Consider the following 20,430-nt stretch of genomic DNA (forward strand, 5'->3'; position numbering starts at 1 on the left):
GTCATTTTTTTTTTTTTTAAGTAAAAATGCATACACTTAGACATTACATGTCCCCCTCATTTTCTTCGGGAACTTCCAGCCCCTCAGTTACCACATTGCAAGGTGGTAGAGCTTGGTGGCTAAGAACACTGGCTCTGGAGTTAGGCTGACTTTCTTCTAACCCTGCACTGCAGTGTTTGGTAAGAAGTCAGTTCACCTATCTGCGTCCTGGTTTCCTCATCTGTAAAATGGGGGTATTTATATGCCGGGTTCCTATAAAGACTTAAGGGCATGTGAGAGGCTTGCAACAGTGACCGACTCAGCCGCTCACAGGTACCAGCTGCTATTAGTATTTGTGGTGGTAGGTGTTTATATCACGATTACTGTCGTCTCTAATGGTTCTGGGCGGACAAACACACGCTTTCACGTCTTCCTACATACAAGAAGAGATTCAAAACGGGAAACGAGGCGTAATCATGAGCTTGTAACTAATTTTTCTGGCCCTGACAACGACGGGAATTCCCCACAAAAACACAGCATTTCAAAAACCAAAGCGCTTTCACAGCCTCCGGGTCCAGCCGTGAAGTGCCCGCCGCCCATTCCCGGCCGCTCCTTCCCCTCCTCAGAGATCCCAGCGGGCGGGGCCGGCCCCGGGACCCCACCGCCCCTCCGACCTCCTCCCGGGAAGCCCCGCACCGAGTCCGCCGCCACCCTCACCGCCGCCGCTGCGCCGCTCCTACTGCCCCGGAAGTACTCCTTCAGCGCGGGGGCGGGCTCACCCGCTCGCTATCACTTCCTGGTCGAGCAGCCGCCTCCGTCGGAAGGAGCTCGGAGTTGGTCTGGTGAGTGTGAGTTCGGTCGCAATTGCTGCGAGGTCGGTACTCGGGGCGCCGAGGCGTGAGTCTGAGCTTGTGGGCCGGGGTCCGTTATCCTTTCGAAGGCCTGGGGCGTATTTACCGAGCGCCACCTATCTGCTAGGCAATACAAACTGAACGCTAGGGTGCAGCTGTGAAGGAGCAGGCAGGAGCTCTGCTCCTGGCGAGCTGGCATTCTAGTGGGCGCGGCAGCCCGTAAACAAGCCATCAAGCAACAGTTATCTAAATGGTATGAAGTGATTTCAAGAAAATTAAATAGGGTGATGTGACAGAACGAAGTGAGGGAGTAGGCCACCAGATCCAGAAGAGCATAACAGGAAGAGAGAATAGCAAGTGCAAAGGCCATGTAGTGGGAATAAACTGAGGGAATTCAAAGAAAAGGAGAAAGGCGCTGTGGCTGGAGCAAAAGAGCACGGTAAGAATGGAGGGAGATGAGGCGAAAGAGAGGCAGGGACCACATCTGATAGGTTCTATAAGCCAGGAGACAAGGAGTTGACTTGTATTGCCAAGCAATGGAAAACTTTTGGAGGTTTCTAAGCAGAAAATTGACAGGCTTTGATTTATGACTAAGATTACTCCTGAAAGTGTAATCTCCTGAAAGTGATTACTCCAGAAAGGTGCATCTCTTCAGTTTCCCTTGATCAGTGGGAATGCATAACACCCAGACTGACAGAGCCACGAAAGGCAGAAGTGAAAAACTCAGTCCCACAGAGGTGTAGGGACTTGCACTTTCAAGAACTCGGGGCTTCACCTCCATATAGTGCCTTCAGAATTATCATCTTTATATAATAGATGTAATTGTCACTTCCTAAAACCCTTAAGCCATTTTCCATCACTTTTGATGTAGTTCTCTAAATTTAGAAATGTCACTATCACCTATCACATTTTAACACCTGTTAAAAATGTGTATTCAAAAAAACGGGATGAATATAATATGGATAATTTTCTCTGATTTTCTTTTGCAATGGAAAATGTATCAAACTTGGGGTTTAAGAATAGAATCATGGTGAGCCACTGTGGCTTCATCTTCACATCTTTAAAATGCTACTTATGATCATTGTAGTAGCAGTTCTCAAACTTTTTGGTCTTAGTATCCCTTTACACTTCTAAAACTTATTGAGAACCTAAGAGTTTTTGTTTCTGTGGATTATATTCATATTTACCATTTTAGATATCAAAACAAATTTCCAAAAACAGTTATCAATTCATTTAAAAATAATACTCATTACATGAAAACATAAATAACTTTTTACGAAGCATGTTTTCCTAAACAAAAACGATTGAGAAGAATGGCATTGTTTTATATTTTTACAAATCTCTTTAATGTTTTTCTTAATAGAAGACAGGTAGATTCTCTTATCTGCTTCTGCACACATTCTCTTGTGATGTCATGTAGGCCCTGAAAATTCACACCATTTCATGGGAGAATGGGAGTAAAAAAGGCAAATAATATCCTAGTAGTAGTGTGAAATATTTTTGAAAAAGTCTCAGGGACTTCCCCTGCCCCCCCCCACCACACACACACACCCTCAAGAGGTCCTTGCACTATACTTTGGAATTGTGGAATAAATATTGTCATGACAATCAAAAGAAATATGGGCGTGATTTGGTAAGTCATTCAAAATGAATGACTGTTAAAAATGCAGATGCCGACTTTTCACCCATAGAGATCAGTGAGTCTGAGTGGGACAAAAAAATCTGCATTTTTAGCCACAGATTAATTTAACATAGGTGATCCAAAAATCTCAGTTTGAGAAAAAACAATTATAGATCAAATTCTCCACTTAAAAAAGAAATCTATGTTTCTTTATCTTAATCTTTACCTCTCATTAACAGTTTCCAGAGCCTGAAACTCTTTAAAAGTAAGGAGAAAAAAGTTTGCAGCGGGCACATTTCTGACCACCAAATTGATGGGTGTCTGAATTCAGAATGTTGAGCACAGCATTTGCCATAGGCAGTGGCCCAACAGCAAGGACTGAGAAGTTTTTAGACTGTCATCCGTTAGCTTACTGTCTTTTGAACAGATAGATGATTGATAGAAGAGGAAAACTGGTAAGTTTTACAATATTTTCAGTGTACTAAAGAGTTGGCAGAGTTAAAGACACTCAGCTGAAAATAAGAGGATGGAGGTGAAAGTATAGGTGTAAAGGCTTCTTGAATAAAGTGAAATTAGGGTTGGATATTGTACGGAAATTAGAACTTCCACGGGAACATATTGGTGGGGAAGTTATTTGGCAAGAAGGAGAGTAAAACAAGTATAGTTGGAACTTTGAGCTTTGGCAAAGAAGCAGGCAAAATTATAGGATTTAAGCAAAGAAAGAATTGATAAGGATAGTTAGGGTACAGATGAGAATGCTAAAGACCACTAGAGTAGGTCCTAGCCAACTTGTGATAGAGATGTAACTGAAAACCGTTTATTCTTTCAGCAAGCAGTTGAACATACAGGCACTGCTGGGCCTTAATAACTTCCATTCTACCTCCTGAACCTATTGCTAGAAAATTTTGGATACCAGGCAGAATTTGGAGCTTATGTCATGGGCAGTGGGAAGTCACCAATAGATTTTTAAATTGCTATGAATGGCTTGGATCTGTGTTTAGGGCCAATTCTGAGAGAGCTGGTGTTTGGGATATGTCAAACACTTAACTAGAGTTAAAGAAACCCATTTAGAAATTAAAGAAATATGGGGTACTCAAGTGAAGTAGAAGGACTGTGACCTAGGGCAGAGACAATAAGACTTAATTGGAAAACATCTATAAGGTGAAATAATAATAAAAACACACATTACTCGTCTAATCCTCACAAACACCCTATGAGGTCTTTACTCCTATTCAACAGATATAGAATCTGTTGAATAACCCTATTCAACAGATTTAAAAACTAAGACCAAGTAAGCCCACGGTCTCACACAAGGGTGCAATGAGGCAATCTGACTAGAGATTTTATGTTTTTAACCAGCAAACTTTAATGATCCTATAATTTTGACCTTGCAAAACTGTTGTTGCTCTCATCCAAGCTGTGTGGATGGACATGTAGATCTGAAAGTGAGATCAAGAAATTCTGTTTAAGTCATACTGAATTTGAGATACTGGAGGACATTTCAAACTTTAGAGAAATAAACTTGGGTGGGGAGATTATAAATCTAAGCCTGTTGTATCAATCTCTGTTATTTCCATCCAGTAGCTATTCAGCAAATGATTCTGACAATAAATATAAAAATCACAAGTATACCTGAAACAATCCTGGGCTTAGAAAGATATTTTCAGTGTGCCCGAAAATATGTTGAAGTTAGAACTGAGACTGCCTTAATGCCTCTTACCAGGTTATGAGGTGCATGATGGCTCTAGGATGCTGTAGAGAGTATGAGGGCCATTTTAATTAGAAACTTAAGAAAAAAAAAATGACCCTCAAAATGGTGATTTCTGTCTGAATATTACTAACCTTTTAAAACTTACAGATCCCTATAATAATGTTTCAGAATAAGGAGAACAGCTTTATGTTTGTTCTTTGCAGAGGATAACGGGAGTGCTAACAGTCTGCTTTGAATTTGTTTTTTCTCCCCCTTTACCTATTCAGAGCACCACTTTGACTATTTGTATTCTGGGTGTATGGGAGTGTGTCTGTTTTCCAAGTGTGATAATGCAGGCAAATATGAGTGGCTGAGCCATAAATACAGCAGAAAACACATTTAATTTGGAGAATGAAACAATTAATATGCCACTCTAAAAAAAAAATATGCCACTCTAATTGGAGCAAAAAACAATACCATCTGGAAATCAGTGCTTCCCCCCTTTGAGTTATTCCAGAACTACTTCTGCAAACAGCAGTTTCCTCAGCCAGCTTACTATTGAGCCACCAAACAGAAATCAGCCACATTACTTCCTTATTTACTTCTGTTGAGAACTAGAACCGAATGGAAGTGTTTCTTTTCTCAGAACTTGGCAGGAACAGTAACAAGGCAATCTGTTAGAGATGAGAGCTATAGACTCTTCTTTTTGTTTCTTTCTCATTTTATCTTAATAATTTAATCAAGAAACAGAATACTTCTTGAGGGTAAAATCGTCAACATTCCTAAGTGTTCATGATCCCACGATACATTCTACTATCCCTAAAAGATGAAAAAGGAGTTGAGTTAAACTTGACTGTCATACTTACCTGTTATTCGTATTAATGTTGAAGAAAGGTGATATAAAATTCAACTGAGTAACTTCATCCACAGCATAGCAAATCCCTTTTTGGCTGTTTACAGGAAGGCAGCACTTTTATTTTCATTTTTTAATTCATTCTTTTGCTTCAAATGTCACTTGCTGCGTTGAGAATAACAGGCATGAAATTATGGGAAGTCCCAAGCTTACAAACGGATTACGTTCCTAAAATTTATAAATTCCTCTTTCTTTTTTGCCTTCACAGCACAATTATACTTCTGTTCAGCACTTCTCTGTCTTGTATATTTAGATGTTTCTGCTCTTTCCTTGCAGACTAGTTTGTAAATTCCTGAGGCGCTAATTCATTTGAGCATCTAGTAGCACCCAGTATGTCATCTTGCACACGATGGACCCTGATTTAGCTGAGCTGTTTTAAAATCATTAGGCCAGAATGTGTAGAATGTTGTGATCAATGCAGTTTTTGTTCCAAGTACCAGAAAACTTACACTGACTTAAGAAAAGGGAAATCTTTTTTTAAAGATGTATTTACTTATTTATTCCCACCACTACCTCCCTCATTGTTTTTGCCCTCACATCTTTTTTTAAAGATGTATTTATTTATTCCCACCACCACCTCCCTCATTGTTTTTGCCCTCACTGTCTGCTTTCTATGTCCATTTGCTGTGTATTCTGTGTCTGCTTGTCTTCTCTTTAGGTAGCACAGAGAATCGATCCTGGATCCTGGGACCTTCCGGAGTGGGAGAGAGGTATCCCTTGCACCACCTCAGCTCCCTGTTCTACTGCATCTCTTATTGTCTCTCCTCTATGTCTCTTTTTGTTGTATCATCTTGCTGTACCAGCTCTCCAAGCACACCAGCACTCCTGCGTGAGCCAGCACTCCTGTGTACAATTGGTTCTCTGCTTTGTTTTCTATTGATTTCACCTTGGACACATACTTCTGCTGGTGTTTTCTCTCTATTCTTCAGTATCCTTTTATCTGTACATGGGTTGTGCATGTAGCTCAGCTCAGAAGTTCTTTGTGCTTAGGATGCCATGGTATGAATATGATGTGCCCAAGCTGAGCCTGCCTTAATTGATTACACACTTGTAAGAATATAATAGGACCTGTTGCTCTCCTGGCATGAAATAAGTGTACCAGGCTATCAGTGTACCACCTTTGGCCTAAGAGCAGTTTAAGGGTGTTCAGTGTTTTTCTAGCCCCACTCATAGATTTCTCTAAACTTCAGCTAGTACAGGCAAATGGTTGGGCTCTGTACAGAACAGGGACCACAGATCTTGGCCACATAGACAGTTCGTTTGCCACACCCCAGTGTGTAAAGAAGAGAGGCGTTGGACCTGTGATGGGGATTGCCCTGTAGCAATAGCCACAGCCACAGTTCAGTCACTTTTGCTTTATCATTTTTCAAACCTGTTTTTTCCTACCTAACCATTTTTCCATTCATGTTCTTGTTTGTACAGTGAGTCTCATATTTGTGGTTTTAATTTTGAATAAAATGGAATAAAGATGCTTATGTCTTTAAAAAAAAAAAAAAAAGTTATATTGGCGCCAGGAAATAGAATGCTGTTGGAAGCCAGAGCGGCATGTGTGAGTCTTTCTCTTCTCCCCATTCTCCCCTCTAGTCTCCCACCCTCTTTCCTCCTTCCATTCCTTTAATCTATATTATTGCAGAATATTAATTTGCACTGGAAAAAAAATTGTTGAATTTAAGTTTTAAGATTGAAATAATAATGGTGTTTTAAATGAGTGCTTCGATAGTCTTGAATAAAAGTGTTTATCTTAAACAATGGTTTAACTATCAGGTATAGATTTTAGCACAATAACGGGAAGAACAATCAAAAATAATGACTTTTTCCGTGATTACTGTTGTCAGACTCTGTGCTTTACATATCCGCTCTTATTCAGACCTTATAATAGTCCTGTGAGGAAAAGTACGATTATATTCCCCATTTTAAAGTGAGGGTACTGAAGCACAGAGAAATGAAATCATTTACATAATTTGCAAGGCTAGTTGGAGTCAGAGCCAGGATTCAAATCCAAAGTATCTGGCTCTAGAGTCAGTACTCTGTACCTCTTTGCTACCCCATCTTTATCAGATGTCTGTGATTAGGCTGTTCCAGTATAATCTCAGTGCAGAATGGAATGTTATTGGATCTTTCAAACAGTCTGGACCACCATTAGGCAGGGATGTTGTAGAGGAAATTAGGAACTATATTTGTGGTCCCTGGATGGTAGTCCATGGACCAGCTATCTCAGAATCACTCAGGACCCTAATTAAAAGGTGTAAATTCCAACCAAGCCCCAAACCGTGAGTTATGATATACTGGGTCCAGGGTGAGGACCCAGGAATCTATTGTTCTAACAAGCTCTCCAGGTGATTATGATATTCAGCCTGGTTGGGAGACTCTGTAGCAAGTGTTCTTAACAAGGGGTCAATGAGCTTGAATTTAAATTCAAAAAATTCTTGTGGGGATGTGTTGGTGTGGGTGTGATATATTTATTAAATAATACACAGTATAGTACGGACTTAGTAAGGGGTCCATGGTTTTCACTTGACTGGCAAAGGGGTCCATGGAACAAAAAAGGTTAAGAACCCCTGCTTTAGACAGTGTGTTATTTTGCCAGGGCTGCTCTGACAAATTCCACACTAAGTAGTGGTTTAAACCACAAGAATTTATTACCTTGCTATTTTGAAGGCTAAGTATCCAAAATCAATGTCTCAAACAGGCCATGCTTTCTCCCATAGTCTGTAGCATTCAGGTGTGCTGACTTGCCACAATCCTTGGGATTCCTTGGCTTGCATCCCTGCTTCTGTCACATGGCTTCTCCTTCTGACTTCTATTTCTGGCATCTACTTCTGCACAGTAGCCTGTGTCTCTGTCTAGATTTCTTCTCCTTATAAAAATTTTCAGCCATATGAATTAAGGCCCACCCTGATTCAATTTGGCCTCATCTAAATATACTTTTTAAAAAAATATTTATTAATTTTCTTTATTTTCCCCCCTCCCTCCATTGTCTCCTTTCTGTGTCCATTTGCTTTGTGGGCTTGTGTCTGCTTGTATTCCTATTAGGCAGCTCTGGGAACCGATCCTGGGACCTTCCAGAGTGGGAGAGAGGTGATCATTCTCTTGCACCACCTCATCTCCTTGGTCTGCTGTGTCTCTTATTCTCTCTCCTCTGTGTCTCTTTTTGTTGTATCATCTTGCTGCACCAGCTCTCCACATGACCCAAGACTCCTGCACAGGGCAGCACTCCTGCGTGGGGCAGTACTTTGCACAGGCAGCACTGCATGTAGGTCATCTCACCACACGGGCCAGTTTGCCTTCACTAGGAGGCCCTGAGTATCGAACCCTGGACCTCTTATATGGTAGACGGGAGCCCAATTGCTTGAAGCACGTTTCCCCTAAATAGACTTGATGATCCTATTCACAAATCAGTGCACACTTAAACTAATCTCCAAAGATTCTATTTTACAAATGGGTTTGTACCCACAAGAACTCGGATTAAGATTTGAATGTGTCTTTTTAGGGGAACATGATGCAATTCTTAATAGGTACTTTTAAGGTCTTTTGAAGTTGTTGGCATTGTCCCTTTCTGTAAATGCATGTTGATTTGAATAATTATGTCCCTGTTGTGTAACATTCTTCACTTAAAGTTCCGTCACATTCTTTATCAAATATCATTCCCAAACCTAATTATATTGGGCCTTTACAAGAAGTAAAGCAAGGCTTAAAAAAAGAAGTCGAAGATTTTCTTTGAGAGTTGGTGATTTAAAAGGGGGAATCACATTACCAAGACAATAATCATAATCTCATGGACTCATACACTACAATGTTGTTTTGCTTTTTATTTGTAAAATTTTGTTGTTCTTTTAAATTTCTCTGACATTCTTCCTCTGTAGTTTTATATTTGCATTTCTACCACCTAGATACTTAAGATGTCAGTTCCTCCCATAGTGTATTTTATAGACTTTTGAGGTGGAAATTTGGTATTTTTACGAACTGTTAAATATACTGTAAGTATTTCATCTCAGTATTGAAGAAGCAATTAAAGAAAAATTCTTTTGGCTGACATTCTTGCAATACAGAGGTTCTGTAGCCTCTAAGGTCAATAATTCTATTTATGCATGTGCAATAAGTGCAATTTCTAATGTTAAAACAAAAAAAAACCTCAAATGCTGCATTATTTATATCTAATATATCTATGTACTTGAATTACTGAAATTTTGAGCTCCATGATTATGATTATGATGTACCATTTGATTTACATTATTGATATAACAACAGATGGTAATGGAGCAGGTTGAAATAAAAGCTCATTAAGCTAAATATTTTAGGCTACATTGGCTCCCTGTTGCATAGAATTTGTCAGAGTAAAATAGAACCCTAGCATTTCAAAACTGGAAGAATCCTTAGAGATTGTCTCATCCAGTCCCTCATTTAACAGATGAGAAAACAGAAGCCCAGAGAGAATGCAGTCATATACTAGTTAGTAACAAAGCTAGGGACCAGAATGTAGGTCTGCCGTTTCCCAATCTTTTTGAGACTTTTAGATGGCATTCTCTGTATATATCACTTTTATTCAGCTTGCTGGTGTCAGCACCAATTATTCTAATCAATTTCGCATCACTCTCACATTTCTAGAACATACACATTTTCACTCCATTATGAGGCTTGGTGGGTTAAACTTTATATCTGGTTTTCTTTTAGGTTGGTCTCCACACACATCTTTTAATCTTGAAGACTTCAAAGTACATCTGGATCTACCACTTTTTCAGAAAACTCCAGTACCAAGCAATAAATTTCCCACTGTGATCTTGTTAAACTATAGAAGTTTTTGAGTTCTCTAAATCTAAATAAGATTTTCACCCATTTTCCCATGAAGCCACATTGTTGTTTATTCACTTTAGTGGTGAGTGTTATTGTACCATCTGCTTTTGTTTTGGAAGATGTAGCCTTCAACCAAATGGTCCCACTAGTAGCAAATCATAGCTCTTACAATACATCATTTCCTCCAAGTTTTGAACTCTCAGCAGACTCCCACTCAGGTGATGATGTCATCATAGCCAAGGAGGGAACCAGTGTTTCAATAGAGTGTCTTCTCGCAGTCGACAACTATGAAGATATCCATTGGTACAACTCCAAAGGACAGCAACTGGATGACAGAGGCAGAGGTAACTGTTTTAGGGTATAATTAATCACGGTTACTCATTTCCTGTTAGTGCTGTCTTCTTGGTTTTACGGAGGAGTGTTAGATACAAGAAATCTTGAAGATGCATTGCCGAGGTCAATAGTTAAAATTTTTGAAAGGCCCAAAGTATTGTACCTATCAGAAGAAGCAAAATAATTATAATTCCCTAAGCAGAAGAAGAAAAAAATAAAGAATAGTTCTAAATTAAAAAGCTGTTTACATTATTACAGTAACCTATTTTTCCTACTCTCGATGAGTTGGTTTCCTTCTTCACTGAAGGTAGACTACATCAGGGCTGCTATGTACAGCTGTGCATGCTGTACGCTGCACAATGCCAGGGGCACCATTCACCTAGACTTACCATGTGAAAAGTACAGTGGGGTGATCCTGTAAAATTACAGTAAGAAGGGTTTCATTTAGACTTACATAAATGTATTAATGACGAAAAATAAATTTTGTCTGAAGTGAGTTACTAAAAATGCAGGAGAAAATTCAGGATGTTTTTATGATGAGGGTAGGTCTGTGCAGAAGAAAATTTTGAGTCTCTCTGAGAATTAGAAGGGTACTGAGGAGAGGCCCTGTAGGCCCTTCCAGCTCATTCTTTTTTCTATTCTGTACCTGAGATATGTACAGAGCATTTCTCTGACATTTTTGTATGTCAGTCCTAAAAAATAACATAAGCTTAATGGTTATGTGACCAACGTCTACTTTTTTGGCAAGTTTTTATTTTTGCTATTTATAGTCTGTGAACATATCTTAATCCAGACTACTATCTCCTTAACCAGTATTCTGTTATATCTTTTTGACCAGTACTTGAATTAGAGCACCTCAAATACAAATCATTATGAAAAACCAGTGCGATAAAGATTATATTCTGGAAACTCCACATGCTACACTTTCAGAAAAAGCATCCTTATCTTTCTTGTTAGAAAGATAGCCTATCCTTTTGAAAAATAAAACATATTTGGCTATTCTTAGTAGGGTGGAAAACAGAAAAAGAAGAAAATATTATTTCCTTCAGAAATATACACTAAACATTTTGACCTTCTATAAGCAGAGTAACCGGTAACAAATGGATTGAAAAGTTTGAATTGTAGGAAGAATAGTCTGGCCTAAATTTAAGTGACTCCAGAATAAAGAGATCAAAGAAAACAAGAGGTATTTTTAAACAGAATTAAAATACTAATTTTTTTTTTTTTTTAATCTGAACTTCAGCTATGCTATTGTGGCCAACATAGGGCCTTCTGAAAATTTTTTCTTTAGGGCTAATTTTTGCTGGACTGTCCATATAGTATCACTAGCCACATATAGCTGTCAAGCACTTAAAATGTGGCAAGTCTGAATTGAGATATGCTGTTAAGTATAATATATACACAGGATTCAAAGCTTTAGTATGAAAAGTTTAAATATAAAAAATATATTGATAATTTTTATGCAGATTATATGTTGAAATAATTCTTTTGAAATATTGGGCCAACTAAGATATATTATTGAAATTTTACCTATTTTTACTTTTTAAAACATCTATTGAGGGAGCAGATATAGCTCGAATAGTTGAGTACCTGCTTCCCATATATGAGGTCCCAGGTTTGAGTCCCTGAATCTCCTAAAAACAAACAAAAAACCAGCTCTCATTGGAGAGTAGATATTGCTCAGTAGTTGAGCACCTGCTTCCCATGTACCAGATCCTGGGTTCAATCCCTGGTACCTCCTAAAAAATAATAATAAAATTAATATCTATTTGAAAAATTTGAAATTAAATACGTGACTTGCATTTGTGTCTTCGATTATATTTCTAATACAAGTACTGTTTTAGAACCTAACATCTATTCCATAAAAATAATTTAGGTGAGTCTGATCTCTTGTTATCTAGTTCCCACATATCTGGGATTTCTTTATGAGTGTAACTTCAAGAGGTAGAAATACCTCAGAATTATCCATCACAGTGCAAATTTCCAGGCACTGCACTGGAATGTCTGATTCAGGAATTTTTATATAACAAACACTCTACGTAATTCTGATCTTTGACCATGCTTTGAGAAACACTGTTCAATAGAAATAGCATGGAAATGATAAGGGGCCTCATCTTCCATCTGCTCTCAGTGAACCTAGAAATTAGTTGTCAAAAAGATTTGAAAAGCTAAGCTAACTCTCTTGTTTTTTGCTCCTCTCCCTCATTCTTCTTTGCCCTTCTACAACCCACCCTATTTTCTCTTTCACTCAGTTACCTGATTAAAAATTTATTGAGCACTTACTGTGGGACAGAAGTATCCCTTTCTTCTTCCTTATCTCACCCAAACCACCTTTTCAAGTGGCCTTCTCTTTTCTCCTCAGATTCATTCACCCAATTATATTGCACTTTGTTCTAATTCCTTTTTTGACATCTACCCTGGAATGAAACAAATTAGCAAAACTGAGCTAAATATCAGCTTGTTAAAAATACAGACCTATGGAATCAGAATCTCTAGAGAGGTGCCCAGAATGTGTATTTTGAACATGATTTGGGATTCCACATTTGGGACCAACTGAAATGCTCTTATCTCTTCAGGCTCTACAAGGTCCCAATCAAATACAACTGAGATTTAAGTTATTTAATCCATGTGATCGATACAGTTTACACACTATTTGCATAAACAAAGCCTTATGTTACTATGAGACTAGCCCGGAGTGGCAGTTTCATTTTCATAGATTGCCTTTACTTTGGAAATCACTAATATCTATCATTGATGCTTTCAATAGCAACTCTGGAAAACTATTACATTTTAAGATTTTCAAGTGAGAGGAGTTTAAAGAGTAAGTCTCTAGTATAAGGTTCATAAATCTTGAGTTATTATCAGCAAGTGAGCCAGAGAGTTTAGATTGTGGCTGTAGTGCCATGGTTGGTAAGTGGAGTCTATAGTTTATAATATCATGGGTTCATAGGGTGTCCTTTTCACAGCCTCATGTTTATAGAACAGAAGCTTATGGAATAATGGCTATATTCATAGCTAAATATTTTTCTCTTTTTTACATTAGTAAAATGTTGGCTCTAAAATCAAATATAGAATGTAAGTAAATTTTGATGATGATAAAAATGGGCACAGTCCAGAGTGTTTACTAATTTATGTGCCTATAAAACTATGCAGAACCCTAGAATCTCAGGAATGAAAGTGCTCTTGAAGATTGGGCACTCAGGTGATGCTTAACAAGCAGTCACCCAGCCTCCCCTGGATCACCACTGCAAGCCATTGGAATTCACACCACAGGTTAGCCCGTCCTTCCCATCTTTAAATGGCTTTCATAGTTAAAACACAAAGTACTCTGGGACTTTTCCACAAAGGTGAAAATTGTGAAGGCAGAGCCAAGTTTTTGAAAGATGTTGAATCAAGGCAGGTAGTCAGTACACTTTGCTTTTCCTATTGATATACTTTTGTGTATGTGTTCCCTGAATAAAGATACTTTCATGTATGGAAAAGAGACAGCATGTTTTAGGTTTAAAACAGAAGCATAGCATCTTAAGGGCAACTTTATTCTCTTTGCCAAGCTGTTCATTTACACTGACTTCTGAGACACATCTTTTAGCTTGTGCATCAGTTAACTTTTGCCAGAAAATCATGATCATCCATCAACAAGCCTTTCCTAACAAAACAAATGAATATGTGCAAGCCATGCCAGATTAGCCAGTTATTAATTAAACAGCATTAGATTGTTAGGTTTTTTAAAAAATAAGTTGCTTCTTATTATATAAATTATGGAAAGTGAGCACACACAGTTAGATAAAAAGAAAATTTAAATTACTCATAAACCATCACTCCAGAAATAACTGTTGTTGTTTTGTGTGTTGGTTTCTTTGGAATGCATATCCTTTTAGTTTATGAAAACATAGAGGTAGACATGGCAGTATAGACACACACGTAAAAGAAAACATTTTTTTTAAACAAAAGTCATTTACCATGGTATACCTTTCTCCCTGAAAGACTTTTTACATCTAGCAGTAAAAAGGTGACTAGGATAATCATTAGTGTCAAGAAGGAAGATCTTGATTTCCTTTTTAAGTTCCAGCCTAATTAGATTCTGACTCTGGAAATTATAATCTGCCTTTTTTTACATGATTTAAACAAATAGAACTTTCATGAAGAGGTGGAATGTTGTTAAGATAGCATATTTAGTCATATTCTTTTTACTGAGATTTTTTTTCTTTAATAGGTGGAAAATGGTTGGTTTCTGATAACTTCCTGAATATCACCAGCATAGACTTTGATGACCGTGGGCTCTATACATGCTTCATTACATCTCCAATTCATGCCTCCTACTCTGTCACCCTACGCGTTATCTTCACCTCAGGAGACATGAGTATCTACTACATGATTGTTTGCCTGATTGCCTTTACAATCACTCTCATCTTGAATGTCACACGGTTGTGCATGATGAGTAGCCATCTTCGAAAGACCGAGAAGGCCATCAATGAATTCTTCAGAACGGAAGGGGCTGAGAAACTTCAAAAGGCCTTTGAGATTGCAAAACGCATACCCATCATCACTTCAGCCAAGACTCTGGAGCTTGCCAAAGTCACACAGTTTAAGACCATGGAGTTTGCTCGTTACATTGAAGAACTGGCAAGAAGCGTTCCTCTTCCACCCCTTATTCTAAACTGCCGGGCCTTTGTTGAGGAGATGTTTGAGGCTGTGCGAGTGGATGATCCTGACGACATGGGAGAAAGAATTAAAGAGAGACCTGCATTGAATGCTGATGGCGGCATCTATGTCATTAACCCAGAGATGGGACGGAGTAATTCACCAGGAGGAGATTCAGATGATGGCTCTCTGAATGAACAAGGCAAGGAGATAGCCGTTCAGGTTTCTGTCCACCTTCAGTCAGAGACCAAAAGTATTGATACAGATTCTCAAGATGGCAGTCATTTCAGCCCTCCTGATGATGTAGGTTCTGCCGAATGTAACTACAAAGATGGGGCATATGAAAACTGCCAGCTGTGAGCTATCCCAGCTCCGACAAAAAACAGCTCTCAGAAAAAGAACCTGTTTCTTGGAAGAAATTTTATTTTCACCACAAGATGACTGGAGTTTTCCCCCTTGTTAATAGCGTATCAGAACATGAATTGCCAAAATCCTGTAAAAATGCAGTGTTTTTCCTATCTGATATTTCTTAGTCACGTTCCCCAAGCTTGATTAAGTGATACATGTTAAGTTTGTTTTTGTTGTTTTTTTGTTTGTTTGTTCATGTTAATTTTGAAAGAAGCCTAAGAAGTAAGCATGATGGGGGATGTACCAAGCTAAGAGTCTCTTGGCTTCACTTCTGATCATGATACTTCCATTGATTAGGTCTAGCACTTACCTTGAGGTCTCAGTTTCCCCATCAGCAAGATGAGAGTCTTGTGGTAAATGGTATCTAGAGTCATCTCTGGTCCTATAACGTCTTAATTCCTTACCTTTAAGCTGCCAAAATCTTCAATATATCTCTAAGTAAATCCTTCCCTAGACTTTTAGTCTCCTTTTATGGAAAGGACCAAACAGACTTTATTCTGTGAATTAGTGTTCCACTCCAATGCTATAATGCATAAAGGTGTGGGTGTTTTTCTGTTATTTTGCCTTGTGGAGTATACAATTGAATGTGCAACAATTCAAGGATGAATCTTTTCAATATAGTGGATGTCTGTTGTTACGCAGATATCAGAGAGCCAATTCCTCTTAGCAAACTACTTTCCACGAGTAAATTTATCCTATTTGGGGGTATATCATGTCTTGTTAACTTACTGAGGCATCAGTCAGGTCATTGAAGCTGTCAGTCTCCTAAAGTGAGCAGTTGGTTCCTAAGGAGTAATATCTTCAATGCCTTTAGAATGAGAAACAATGTCAAGTTGTCGGTCCCTGGCAAATCATGCATTTTGACATATCTGTAGGTAAGATTTCTCAGGCTCTCTAAGTGGATTCCATGTTTGGTACCCCATTTCAGGGAAAATCCCAGAGCTGGATTCCTCTTTAGGCTTCCGTCAACTCTCTTCCCCTCTGTGGTCTTAAATATGGTGCTAATGGTCGCCTGCCTCCTTATCATGTGTTTGTTATGTTGGTGTTGAGGGACTTTTTTTTACTTTTTGTGTACTTCAGATACAGTCTCCTAAGCTTGGGCTGCTTTTGTAGCCTTTCTGAGACTTCAGTAACCTGGGATTAGATTAGATAATAGTGTGTGGTATGTTACACTTTATGTAAATGATCTAAACATGAAGGGAGAGAAATTATGAGTGATGCCAACAGTTCAGCTGTGTATAATAAACACGATAGCATTTCTTGTCTGGCAGAGATCTGATATAATGTAATTGTAAATACATTTCAGAATTTCTTTAGCTACAGGAAGCTTGGTGTCATATAATTTTAAGAATTTGGCAGTGGAGCACTATTTGGTGCTTCACATTTCTTCATTTGGCTTCTGATTATTGAAGCATTACTTGAACCACAGGTTCCTGAGGGAAATGTTCAGAAGAGGTTTTATCTGGAATTTAAGGTTTCAAATGGAGAAAAGCAGGAAATTCAAAGCGTGGACAGCTAGAACTCATGCCTCCCTTTGTCCAGGTTTATCAGAACTAATACCTCTGCTCTGGATAGCACGAATGAATCCATGTACAGTTTTATCAGATGGCATTACAGATAAAGATCATAATACTGCCTTTTCTGTCTCAGGCTGTTTCCATGGAAACCCCCAGAGCAAACAAAAGCTACCAATCATTTAGCCAAAGCTTGCTTTGGCTCATACCTTGTATTTCTTTAAGGAAAACTGTTTTCATACATTTAGCTATGAGAGCAAGGGCTCTTGAACATATCCTAGATTATAGAGTACTTAACCCTTTCCTACAATGTTGCCTTTGAAAAATTAAAAATTTTAAATATCCTTTGGGGCCCCTTGAATATTTCTCAGATCTTCAAAATGAGTGTAGCAGGTTTTGTATCATTTCTTGGAATGTAGCTTGGTACAATAAAGAGTATAATTTTACCCCATAATCTCATAATGGAAGTGTTTTTGGAACCCTAAGGTCGATGCATTTAATGATCAAATCCTGGGAAATAGGACTTTGAAAGAAATAAATATAGAAGAAAATTATGTTTGTACAATACTGTATAATAAATATAGGCTACTCCAGTATATCCTGAATTATTATGGAAATATAAAAGTGACTAGTTTGGTGACCAAAGTAACGGGTTACCTTTCAATGTTGTAGGTAATGGTGCCATTGATGAGGGATTAAAGCAGGTCAAAAAAGAATTTTTTTTTTTCCCCGAGGTACTGTGGGCCAGAGATTGAACCCAGGACCGCATATGTGGGAATCCCGTGCTCAACCGCTGAGCCACATTGGCTTCCCTGAGTTTATTTTTTACATTTGTTTTGCTTGTTATTTGTTTTTGTTTTCTCAGGAGGCACCAGAAACTGAACCTGGGACCTCTCGTGTGGTAGGCGGGCGCTCAGCTGCTTGAGCCATGTCTGCTTCCCAAAGTAGGTCAAAATTTAATCAGAGTTGGTACTTCCTAAAGCTAGTTTTCAAGAGGAAGAAAACCACACTTGTTAATATTATCCGTATCTAATTACATACTCTTCTTATATAATAAACAGTTTGTGTTAAATTTTTGTAGAATCCTTAACCTTTTGAGCTTATATACTACAGTCTAAAGTATTTTGACAGTAGCTGTAGTGTAAATATCCTTTTGTTTCACTGGATGTTATAGTTATTGAAAAATCCCATTGCCCAACAAAATATATTTGAAATAGTGCAATTATCTTATTAGAAAATGTCTTGTATTGTGATTTAATGAACCTTATTTTCCTTATGAAATGCAGTGGTAGTTTTGTGAAATAAATTTACCAAAAATAAATGTTTAGAAATCTTTATAGATTCCTTACTTTTAGACAGGCATTTTTTGAGCTGACGGTTTATTTCTTGAGTCAGGCCTGGCAAGCATTTATAGTTCCTACCAACTACCTTGATGACTGACTTAGGAGTTGCAGGCCTGGGATACTTGTGAAAGATCAAGGCAATATCTGCTTTCCCTTCAGTTTCCCAGCTCCATTGAGCCACATATGTCCAGTCCTCAACATACCCAGCATGTAGTTTAACCCTAAATGAGATTTTTGTCTCCTGGGTCCCAGAGAGGCATGGGAGCTTTGCATGCTTGTTTTCTAGAGCTCAGCCAGTCATGGGTGCTAGCCTTGTCTCCACACACCAGCGACTGTAATGCAAGTGCATTGTTTCTTGAATCATCAGTAAGAGAACACAATATTTTCTCTTCTAGAACAGAAATATTAAAAATGCTCAGCTTTATACATAAACTCCTAGGTTGTCATTAACACACTTTGTAAAAGTAAATGAATGCTATTTAGCATGGTTCAAATGATGTTTAAGTGGCCCACATTTTAATAATATTTGCATTATAATTTTGTCCTTTTTTAAAAATAAAAGTCATACTTGAAATGTACTTGATTATTAAGTGGACTATATTTCATTCATCTGAAATGTTCTATATTTTTTGTGTGACAATTAGAAAATGATTTTAAATAGGAATAAATTTGATTCAAACTTGGATTCCACCATGGCTGCCCATTTCAACTTTATACATATGTACTAAGCATCTGTATGTTTTTTGTTCTTTGTATGTTTTTTTTTTAAGGTACCAGGGCCAAGGATTGAACCTGGGGCCTCATGTGGGAAGCTGGCACTCAACCACTGAGCCATATCAGCTCCCCTGAGTTGGTTTTTTCATTTGTTTGCTCGCTGTTTGTTTTTGTTTTTAGGAGGCACCAGGGACTGAACCTGGGACCTCCCATGTGGGAAGCAGGCGCTAAACTACTTGCACCACTTCCACTCCCAGCATTTATATGTTTTTGATGCTTTGAGCTATACTGAAAGGAGTGCTGTGAAACCTGAGCATGGCCTGCTGCCTTTCTCTTGGACCCACAAATAAACCCTGTGCTCAGGATTAGATATGTTAGCCTGGCTCCTAGGAGGGTAATAAATGTGGATTGACTCCCTTCTTGGGGCATCTCAGGTTGCGGTCTGTTGCTTGTCCCTTCCCTTTTTGCACTGAGCACTTGTAAACATCCCCAGACTAAGTATATAAATACTGTGGCATCTGACCCATCCCTGCTGCTATATCTATTCCCAGTGAATAGGAAATGATGACATTCCATTATGGCATAAGAGGGACATGCATCAATCAGATCTTTTCCCTGTGTTGGCCGTAGATTGGGACCTGCTGGCCACAGGGGCCTGATACCCACATGTGAAGCTGGCCTTGCTCTGTCTCATCTCTGTCTGAGAAAAGCTTGTGTGAGTCATGGTTTTACTGGTGCCTCCGCCATCTGTGTAAGAGTGGGTTGACATCTCTTGGGTGTCTCTCTGTCCAGCAGTTTGTTGCAACAAGCTGGGTGCCAACAGCCCAACAGGGGAAACGGACTTGGCCCAGTGGTTAGGGCGTCTGTCTACCACATGGGAGGTCCGCGGTTCAAACCCCAGGCCTCCTTGACCTGTGTGGAGCTGGCCCATGCGCAATGCTGATGCACGCAAGGAGTGCCGCCCCACGCAGGGGTGTCCCCCACGTAGGGGAGCCCCACGCGCAAGGAGTGCACCCATAAGGAGAGCCGCCCAGGGCGAAAGAAAGTGCAGCCTGCCCAGGAATGGCGCCGCCCACACTTTCCGTGCCGCTGACGACAACAGAAGTGGACAAAGAAACAAGACGCAGCAAATAGACACGGAGAACAGACAACCAGGGGAGGGGGGGAAATTAAATAAATAAATCTTAAAAAAAAAAAAAACAGTCCGACAGGCACCTATCCACAAGCTGCAGTCACCAGACTATCATCTCTAGGCCCAAATACAGCGATTTCCCACTTCTAATGAAAAACATTCCTGGCTAACGCAAAGGGAACAGCTTGAGCAAAGGCCTAGAGGTAAGAGGATTTGGCACATGTTTTGGAGAACATGTGATTAATTTGTAAAGCCTGTAATGAGAGTTGGCAGGTGGAAGGGGTAGCTCTGGTAGAAGCAAATGTCTGAATAATAATGATAAAAAGGCTGGTGATAGGAAATGGGCATAGAAAAAAGCACAGGATGTTGTATGAAAGTAATAGGTAAGAAGTATGACTCATGCTCGAATGCCACAGACTCAGAATGAAAACATAGTCCCTACTTCTCTCCAACAAAAGATCACTGGATTTGGAGTCCTAATTCCACCACTAGCCTTCTAA

At 39.0% G+C, this 20,430-nt stretch overlaps 2 protein-coding genes across 6 annotated transcripts in view; one reads left to right on the plus strand and one right to left on the minus strand.

The window, feature by feature from the left end:
* The window catches only part of FAM114A2 (family with sequence similarity 114 member A2), a 63,924-nt gene extending 63,171 nt beyond the window's left edge, over positions 1-753 (minus strand). For 2 of the 3 annotated variants that reach the window (XM_012521232.4, XM_071210835.1), the window contains exon 1: positions 676-731. The gene's annotated coding sequence lies outside the window, so the exon portion shown is untranslated. Of the gene's footprint in view, positions 1-675 lie in introns of all 3 variants that reach the window. The other variant, XM_012521231.4, reaches the window with a different exon arrangement.
* MFAP3 (microfibril associated protein 3) lies at positions 732-18,662 on the plus strand. 3 transcript variants are annotated; one of them, XM_004482603.5, is made up of 3 exons: positions 732-853; positions 9,726-10,189; positions 14,392-18,662. In XM_004482603.5, the coding sequence occupies exons 2-3, from the start codon at positions 9,895-9,897 to the stop codon at positions 15,177-15,179; spliced, it is 1,083 nt and encodes a 360-aa protein (XP_004482660.1). In that variant the 5' UTR covers positions 732-853; positions 9,726-9,894; the 3' UTR covers positions 15,180-18,662. The 3 variants fall into 3 exon arrangements, with proteins under 3 accessions (XP_004482660.1, XP_004482659.1, XP_071066938.1); XM_004482602.5 differs by having other exon boundaries at positions 733-821; XM_071210837.1 differs by lacking the exon at positions 732-853 and adding an exon at positions 5,713-5,764.
* Positions 18,663-20,430: the final 1,768 nt, after the last annotated feature.

The sequence above is a fragment of the Dasypus novemcinctus genome, chromosome 2 (assembly GCF_030445035.2).
Source record: "Dasypus novemcinctus isolate mDasNov1 chromosome 2, mDasNov1.1.hap2, whole genome shotgun sequence".
Lineage (NCBI taxonomy): Eukaryota > Metazoa > Chordata > Mammalia > Cingulata > Dasypodidae > Dasypus > Dasypus novemcinctus.

What these genes read in the sequence shown, in the direction of transcription:
- MFAP3 (XM_004482603.5), top strand. Translation starts at nt 9,895, where the DNA reads ATGAAGCCACATTGTTGTTTATTCACTTTAGTGGTGAGTGTTATTGTA. An exon ending in ACTGGATGACAGAGGCAGAG is followed by an intron (nt 10,190 to 14,391) that starts GTAACTGTTTTA and finishes TTTCTTTAATAG; the next exon opens with GTGGAAAATGGTTGGTTTCT.